At 55.5% G+C, this 9,255-nt stretch overlaps 1 protein-coding gene across 1 annotated transcript in view; it reads left to right on the forward strand.

Moving 5' to 3' along the window:
• Positions 1–8,352, forward strand: part of FHDC1 (FH2 domain containing 1) — a 34,274-nt gene extending 25,922 nt beyond the window's left edge. The window contains 3 exon segments of the mRNA XM_007466714.1: positions 283–400; positions 3,929–4,093; positions 6,334–8,352. Coding sequence (XP_007466776.1) covers positions 283–400; positions 3,929–4,093; positions 6,334–8,352 — 2,302 coding nt within the window.
• The last annotated feature ends 903 nt before the right edge of the window (positions 8,353–9,255 follow it).

Genomic DNA, 9,255 nt, shown 5'->3' on the forward strand with positions numbered 1-9,255 from the left:
TGGCATAAAGATGTTCAGACCTAGTTTATGAAAAGCTTCACAAGTCCCATGCTTTCGGTTATCTCACCAGCAAGAACAAAATTACAGCCTGGTCTTTGAACCAGTGTGTGTCTTTAGGAAGGAATCGCCTCTTAAGGAAACATAGGAGGAAATTCTAGATACAGAGGTCGGTAAACATAATCACGGTAGCTCTCCCCTTCTGTTTCCAGGGTCTTGTTTGATGTACCTGCATGCCACCTGGCCTCCTGTGCCAGGTACCCACTCTCCCCTTTCTTCTTTCAGATTATCTCTGGATAACACAGAGGCAGAGCTGCACTCGCTCTTTGTCAGGACAAGGTCTCTAAAGGAGAACGTCCAGCGGGATGGTGAGCTCTGTCAGCAGATGGAAGATTTCCTTCAGGTGTGTGTATGATTCGAGTCAGTCCCCCTGATCTCATCTTCGGCAGCCCCTCAAGGCTGGTTACATTTGCAGGGCTGTTTGTGGAAGCAGCAGGTTCCCATGCATATTTTTTCCCCCAAGTCGGTAAAAGGAAGTTTGTATTTCAGTGCCCAGCCTTTGCTGGGTTGGTTTTTTGGCAGAGGATATTGAATATGGTCTAACCCTGAGGCTTTGGTTAGGGACAGGTTCTCTGTCTCTGCTCTGTCTGCATGATGGCACCACCTGGGAGTGAACTGGGATCCCTTATGCTTACACTTGGCAGCTTCTGTCTGGCAACTCAGGTTTTGCTTCTAAAGCACGGTTCAGGAGTTCCTGTCTCCCAGTCGAACTTTTGGACACCAGTAGGAAGTTCCACGGAGATCGTTAAAGACACCTGAGCACTTGGGGTGTTGTTCCTTCTGTTGTTTTTGTGGCAGAAACAAGCTCCGTTTTGGCATGTTTCATAGGGAGGGCAGAAGAACACACCAGAGTCGGTGCCTCTCACCACCCCGAATGCACCAGCCCCACAGGGTGTGGCAGGAGCTGTTCGGAATAACATCAACAAAACCCAGCAGAGAGAACATGTTTGTGACAGCTCACTGTGACTCACTAATCACAGTCTGACATACTTCTTTTATCTTCCTCATTTTGTAAAAAAAAAAAAAAAAAAGGTGGCACCTTTTCATGCTTTCAGTCTTCAGTGAAATGGTGTGCTGCCTTCAGTGTCAGGGCTTCGAGGCTCATGAGCTGGAATACATGAGGCAGGGCTGCTCTGGGCGGTGGAAAGGGACCAGTGCTTTTGAGGGTTGGACCAACCTCAGCCTCCCCTCATTTCCTTGTAATGAAGTTGCATCAAATGCTGTGAGCTGCAGCTCCCGTCAGTGAACATTTGATTTTGTTTGGCTCTGCTGGGAGTTTGTTTTTATTATTAAACACATGTTCTGTATTTTCTTTCATATGTCACTAAACTCTAATTTTCCCTTAAAAGTGCACAGTTTCTTCTCAAAGTGAGACAACAAAGCAAACACCACCACAGAATCATCTAACAGTAGCTAGGAAAACACTCAGCAGTAAAGACAAATGGAAGAAATCCAGAAATTCAAGGGGAAGGCCTGTCACACATCGGGAGAAGGATTCTGGAGGTCTCATTTCTCATTTCTTATATTAAATGTTAATCTCTTATGCTAAATAGTAGCACAGAAAAGCTTATGATGCAAATCCACACCCCCGGACTGCTCTTCAGAAGCAACCTTGTTTTCACTCTAAACTCGTCTTCCTGGTCATCATCTTTATCTCTCTAAGTAAACTGTTCCACACAGCTATTTATTTTTCTTTTTTAAGTTCACTTTCTTTTTAAATGGGGGAAACACAATTTTTTATTTTATTTTATTTTATTTTTCTTTGCGGTATGTGGGCCTCTCACTGCTGTGGCCTCTCCCGTTGCGGAGCACAGGCTCCGGATGCGCAGGCTCAGCGGCCATGGCTCACGGGCCCAGCCGCTCCGCGGCATGTGGGATCCCCCCGGACCGGGGCACGAATCTGTGTCCCCTGCATTGGCAGGCGGACTCCCAACCACTGCGCCACCAGGGAAGCCCGGAAATACAATTTTTTAAGTTAGGTTATGGTCCGGCCATGAAGGGGTCTGGATGCCAGTCTGAAAACTTTGCTCTCTAAGCTATGGTGAACGATTTTTGAGCAGAAAAATGACGGGAACATAGTTTTGCAGATCTGTTTCAGTGTTTTGACCCTTTGGGTGAGAGGTACCAAGTGTACTGGTGTGGAACTTTGGTCCACAGCGGACAAGTTTGAGCTGGAAAGTTGAGATTGCTGCGACAACTGTCAATCTGTCCTTCATGCTTTGCCAGCGTTGCTTTGGGCTTTTTCATCTGTGGCCTTAACCATGAGGAAAGGGTTCAGCAACTAGCTCTTGGCAAGCAACTCTGAGCATGGTGGCTTTTCAGGCCCTATTCAGAATGTTTCACTTTCCCAAGTCCTAAGGTGACTGCAAGCGCTCAGGCACTCTCCCTGTCCCCCTCAAGATCTGCGATGACACATCTCAGGTGGAGTAAGCTCCCATGAAGATTCTTGTCAAAGTCCTGTTTTTCTGCAGTTGAGCTGTTCTTGGCTGGAATCCACCTTTCGCCCTGTGTGAGAATGACAGGCAAAGATTTAGCCTTCCATTAATACCCTTCTCTCCTCGAAGAAAAATTCAGCGTGAACGCACACACTGCCCCAGGTTACTGACTCAGATGGTTACTTTCTCTGGCATTTGGTTTCCTAAATAGTTTTGATTTCCTGCTACCTCTCGAATGTGCTTAATGGAAGAAAAGGGTTTTGGAGGGGGTTAGTGTGTGGGTAGGTGGGAGGGGATGCGTCTTCTGGGAATTTCTCCTGAAACTCTCTTTAGTGTTCCAGCAGTGAGCCCATCCGCCAGGCGGGCAGCCTGCGACTTCACTGTTTCCCACGCCCAGCCCTCCACCCAAGGAGAATTTTCTCAAATAGAAGTGTGATTTCATAAAGGAATATACCCCATGCATTCCTTCTTCATATAAGCCTTGTTATCCAGTGAAAGAGAAAGCACTGTCAGGCTTCAGTGTGGCCCCAGATGCTGTCTCCCCGGGGCTACGTCTCCTCTACCTGCCGCTTCCTCACCTCTGTTCAACGGGAAATGTCACTGAGCTGCCGTCAGGGACATTTGCCTGTGCCTTTGGCCCTGGGGAGCCCCATCCTCAAGGGGCTGGGGCTCAGAGGAGGAGGGCGGGCTTCCTTCGGCCGCACTGCTTTGCTGCAGTACTTGAGTCTATATGGGCCGTGGAGACGTTGTCGTAGAAGAATTAGGGGGAAAAAAAGAGGCCAAGAGGATTGATTTGTATAGGGCAGTAGTTCCAAGCCATGGGTACCCATCAAAACCTCCTGGGGAGTTTTAATAAAGTAATGGCAGGTCCACCCCAAATCTGCTGAATGGCTTGGGGGTGAGGGGTGGCAAGCGTGGGCCATAGACAGAGCTGACTCGGATAAGAAGCCCTGGCTGGGCATTTTTCCCTGCGGGGGTGACACTGACCCTGATAGAGCTCATTTGGGGGTAAGTTTAAACCCCTCTCAATGGGGCAGACCTCTGAATGAGACAACTGGTCAATATAAGTGACTTTTGGGACCCTGAAGTAGACCCTTGGCCCAGTATAAGCCTCAGTCATGAGAGAAGGAAGAACAGATACAGACAGATGCAGGGTTTTCCTTAACGACACCAACTGCACTCCTGTGCCATGTGTCCAGTGACTTTACAGGGGAACATTTGGTTGGTGGCATCCTCCAGCTTAAAGCTCTTCAGTCTCCTGTGGCTCTCAGGCCTTGCATAGGGGGTCCCCTCGCTTCCCCAAGGTGTTGTTTGGGGTGAATTACTCTCCTGTCAGCTCTGAGGGACACGCAGTGAGACCTGAAACTGAACCCCAGGCACCAGGCAGCAGGCCGAGTGCTCACCTCAGCATGTGCTGTTTGTCCCCTTCCCCTCAGTTTGCCCTGGAAAAGCTGGCAGAGCTGGAGCGCTGGAAGCAAGAGCTTCAGGACGAGGCCCACACCCTCATCGACTTTTTCTGTGAAGACAAAGACACCGTGAAACTGGACGAGTGCCTTCAGATATTCAGAGACTTCTGTGTCAAATTCAACAAAGCAGTGAAGGTACAGCTCTGGGTTTTCTGAGTTGTCAAGGATTTTTCTTTTTCCTCTTCCCAGCCAGCCCTCTGCCTGTGGCGGAAAGGTGCTTCAGCAGCTCCGCGGCATCAGGAAGGTCTGGCCCAGGCGGTGTTGTCCGGCTGTCACTCGGGATTCCAGGGAAAGGCTCTGCCGTCTCAGCCCCCAGCCTTTCCCTGTTGGCAGGAGTCTATTGTTTGGCTGCCTTTGCTACTTAGCTGCTCATTCCTACGCTCGCTTTGATGCCCTAAAAGCATTTTGTTAGGTTTTTTTAGCATGGCAGTCACGATATTAAGACGCCTCTTTGAAGATCCTTTCCCCTTCCCAGGAGACACTTTCCTCTTTCAGGGGGAACTTTGTCGCAGCGGGATGATGAGAAGGTCCTCACTCCCCTGTTTTAAGCTCCATAGCCATTGCCAGGGGTTGGCATCTGGGGAACCAGGCTGTCCTCGGCCAGAGTGGGCTTCAAAGTGCCGTGATAGTGAGGGAGTCTGCTGCTCTCTGAACATGACTGCTGCTTTCTTGCCCTTCAGCCTCCAGGTCCAATAATCTCTGAGTTCATGCAGAAGCCAGAAAGCTCTTTGGGTTACTTGGCTTTTTGTGTGTGTGTGGTACGCGGGCCTCTCACTATTGTGGCCTCTCCCGTTGCGGAGCACAGGCTCCGGACGCGCAGGCTGAGCGGCCATGGCTTACGGGCCCAGCCGCTCCGCGGCATGTGGGATCTTCCCGGACTGGGGCACGAACCCGTGTCCCCTGCATCGGCAGGCGGACTCTCAACCACTGCGCCACCAGGGAAGCCCGGGTTGCTTGGCTTTGCAAATAAAACTTTCATCTGTCAATTAAAAGCAAAATAACATCCCATCATTTCAGGTGCTGATAAGGAACCAAGTACTCGTGGGTCACCTCTTTCCCTATATTTTAAGTACAGATGTGTCCTTAGCTGAATTTCTCTGAGGGGTTGCTCAGACATCTCCCCAGCCCTAAGTGAGTAGCTGGAGTTCTCAAGCTGCCTTTCTCTGTCCAGCAAAGAGGAGGCTGAGCCTGTGGCCACGTTTCCTCTCCCCTGTCCAAGCAGTGAGGTCAGCAGGCGGAGGCGCTGGTGGGCGGTAGCCGCCAAATTGGCTCTTTCTGAGGCCCTTGCTCCCAGTCAGAATTCTCCAGGCCCATGAGGCCACCTGTATGATGCTCTCAGCCCCGCTGTCCTGAGAGCCAGGAGCTGGCCCCATGCCCTCCCACAGGCAGCCTTGAAAGGAGAAAGGAGAAGACCCGGGACCCTGGCAGAGCTGCAGGAGGGGCCCAGAATTTCCAGTCAGAGCCAGAGCCTCTCAGAAACTTGGAAGGGAAAGTCCACTGTCTGAGGAAATTGATTTTCAAGTAAAAAGCGCCAGTGATAACAGATTTGGGTGCGACATCTGCACGTTTACGAGACACGAGTATATTTAAGGACAGTAAAGCATGCTTTGGTGTGTGCATTTGTTCCGGTTCGTTTTGTTGTGGGAGGGCTGGCTCCTTGGAGCAGGGAGAAAGGTAGAAAGATTTGTAAAGCAAATCCTCCTCTCCGATTTTGGAAGTGGGTGGGGCACAAGGGACAGAGCCTCGGTGGCATTTCTGGTGTTTCTTTACCAGGGAGCATTCAGAGAACACAGATTGAAAGGCATCTCTTAATGTCCTGAGTCTACATTTATGCATCCAAATCATTGTTAAGTAGAATGTGTGCACATGACTGTGTGTGTGTAGATGTTTCCATGCAACACAGATTCTTTTAACACCCCTTGTATTTTTCTCTCTGCTCTTGCCTAAATAGCACTTTCCTGGAAGTCCTTTCTGTCTTGCCCTGCTTAGAAACCAAGTTGGGTCTCCTCCGAGTTGAGATCTCGGGCATGTGTGGAATCACAGCCCGCGCTGAGGGCACGATGCCTTGACTGGAAGTTGGGCCCAGGGATCTGATGACAACTTTAGGCAGATGGTTGGGGCCAGGCCTAGTGTGCATGCCCGGCCACGCCCACGTTGCTTGCAGAGAACAGAGGCCTCCAGCCCTCTGGGCACACAAGCTCTGCAAACACACATTCGCATGCAAACACAGGCTGTCTCCCTCCGTGAAACAAATGACCCAGGTCTCTCCTCCAGCCTGTGTCTCTCAGTGGGGTCTTAGGGTAGCTGTCTCTGGAATTGCACTTGGGTCCCACGTGTCTCATGCATCTTCTGGCTTCTCTCTGTCCCTCCTTCAGGACAACCACGACCGCGAGGTGCAGGAGCTGAGGCAGCTGCAGCGGCTGAAGGAGCTGGAGCAGAAACGGCATTGCTGGGCGGCTGGGGAGCTTGGATTCGGCCGGAGCAGCAGTGAGAATGACGTGGAGCTGTTGACTAAGAGGGGCATGGAGGACTTGCTGCCTTTCCTGCACTCCAGGCCCATCAGCCTCTCCTACCGGCCCCCCAACACCCGCCGCTCCCGCCTCTCCCTAGGCATCATGGCCGACCGGGAGCTGCTGACCTTCCTGGAGAGCTCCACTGGCAGCCCCGAGGAGCTCAAGTTCCACAGCTTGCCCCGGAACTGCCCCCGGCAGGCCCCGGCCAGCGGAGCCCAGACGGAGCCTGGAGGACAGAGGGACCAGGGCTCCAGCCCAGCACACAGACCTCCGGCCTCAGAGGGCCAGGAGGAAGCCCCCCACCCCACCACCGCTTGGCCGAGGCAGCTCCCGGCGCCCCAGCCTGAGGAACCCGCCTCCGCCTTACCCCGGGTTCAGCGCAATGGGGTCAGCATCCTCCAAAAGAGGAACAGCGAGCCCGTGGGCCTGGGTTCCATGCGGTCCCCTCCACTCTCGCCGTTGGCTCTAGGGATTAGGGAGCATGAGCTGGTGACGGGTCTGGCCCAGTTCGACCTCCAGGCTGCCAAGGGCCCAGAGGAGCTGGCCCCGCTGACCGTGAATGACTTCAGCCCAATGGAGCTGGCGTCCGTGGGGAATGAGAGCCCGCAGTCCCTGGGCGCCAGCAACGGCAGCCCGACGCCCGTGGGCAGAGGTGCCCAGGGGGGTCCCAGCCCAGCCCCGGGGGATGGCAGCGCTGCCCCGGATGAGCCCATCAGCGCGGCTCCAGTATCTGAGGGCAGCAGCGACCCCGAGAATCAAGATCCTGGGTCTCTGTTCTACATCTCGGACACCACCGACTGCTCGCTGACCCTGGACTGCTCGGAGGGAACCGACTTCAGACCCGAAGCGGGGGACCCGGGGGAGGGGGGCGACGGGGAGGGCTCCCTGTCCTCCAGGGCTGGGGAGACGGGCGGCAGCCAGGTCTCCTCAAACCCTGCCTGCTACCCGCCTGCGGAGGCTTCCATTGCCGCCTCCGCCTCCGGCGGCTCCTTCTCAGGGAAGAGCGAGCCGGACTGCAAGGGGGGCCTGCCCAGGGACAGGCCGGCCAGAGGGAGGGAGGTGATGGCCCCGAAGAGGAGTCCCCTCAAAGAGGCGTCGACGGGGGCGTCCAGGGCTGGGCCTGCCCGGCGGGGCGCGACAGTGGCGGGGCCGGTGCGGACGCTGACGGGCTGGGAGAGCGAGAGCATGCGCAAGGTCGTGCCCATCTCGCGCGCCGGCCGCGCCCCGCCGGCCGGCAAGCGACCCCCTCGCGAGGCCCCCGTCGGCGCTAACCCGCCGGCGCCGCTATCGCGCCGCAGCTCGGTGCTGGGGACCCCGAACGCGTCGCCCGGGAGGTCTTCGACGGCGGCCCGGCCCGGGAGGGAGCCCCCAGCGCCGCCCAGGAGCTCCTTCAGGAAGCCCAGCGCCAAGCCCCTGCGCAATGTCCCACGGCAGAAGCCCGAGGAGAACAAGATCTGCCGCTCCGGCTCCCAGGGCCCCGACAGCCCCGAGGAGCCGCCCCGCGCCCCGCCGGCCCCCAGCGCCCCCCGCGGCCCGGCCCCGGTCCCCAGCTTCGCCCGCAACACGGTCGCCTCCTCGTCTCGGTGCCAGAGGACCGACTCCCCCCCTGTGGCCAGATACCCGGGCCTCACCCGGACCGTGTCGCAGCGGCAGCTGAAGGTGAAGGGTGGCCCCGAGGACACCGCCCCCAAGGACAGCGGCGCCCTGCGGCGGGCCGGCAGCGCCCGCGCCCTCCGGAAGGGGCCCGAATCAGCCGAGGGCCCCGGAGACAGCGCCCAGGCCTCGCCAAAGGGCCGTGGGGCCGGGGAAAGGGCCTCCCTCCGGCTGAAGGACGCCTGTCGGGGGGCGCTGGGGAAGGGGCTCCATCCCTTGCGGAAGTGAGGAGCGTCCGCGCTCCCCGCTCGCCTCCTGGGGTTCGGGTGGTGAGGACTGACTTCTGCGAAAGGCCGACCCCGAATGTCTATTCCACATAAAGTCCGCCGGCGCCACCTGCCAGTGCTCCTGTCACCGAAGGTGCAGCCGTGGGGCCCGCCCAACATGTCGCGCTGACTCCGGCTGGACTGACGGACGGACGTCCTGCCGCCATGGGCAGGCAACTCCACCCGTGCCCCGGAGGTGGACCAAACAGACCACAGAGACCCGTGAACGACTCAGACGAGGAAAATGACTTTCCTATGTAACAAGTAAAAGGAGATCTGGGGCCAGTTTTTACATATCAATGACTTAATTTTTAATATAAAAATTAAACGTTGTTTTAGTTGGTTCCTTTCACGGAGTGAAATGCGGCCCAGGGGGGAAATGGTGAAGATGTTTTTATCTTCCTGTGGTCCCTGGCCTCAGGGTTCCACCTGCCCACCCCGTGCATAGCTGGCAACTGGACTTCCGCAAGACCTTGGGTGTTCTGTGGTTGGCCCCGTCTTCCTGAAGACTTTCTTCTTTGCTCGCCTCACCCTGCTGACTTTGGTGAGGGTTTGGGTGTGGACAGGAGGGAAAGTGAGACTGGTGGACGGAAATCGGGTGCTCCCGTGTGTTGGGGCAGGCACTGTGGGCAGTGGGGCAAGTCTCCCCTGCAGTTGGGTGGCAGCCCCTGGGAGAATGCTGAAGCTACCAGAGTTTAGAGGTGCCATATTTTGATGGAAGGTCATCAGGGACTGTTCAGCTGAGCATGTCTTTCCCGTTGTGTTTTCTCATTTGAGTATCTGTTGTAAAACTGAGTGAAGGCTGCTATGACTTGTGTTCGCTCTAGTTACAGGGAAGAAAAGACCCTTCAGCCTCCCACTCTTT

The sequence above is a fragment of the Lipotes vexillifer genome, unplaced genomic scaffold, assembly GCF_000442215.2.
Source record: "Lipotes vexillifer unplaced genomic scaffold, Lipotes_vexillifer_v1.1 scaffold498, whole genome shotgun sequence".
Lineage (NCBI taxonomy): Eukaryota > Metazoa > Chordata > Mammalia > Artiodactyla > Lipotidae > Lipotes > Lipotes vexillifer.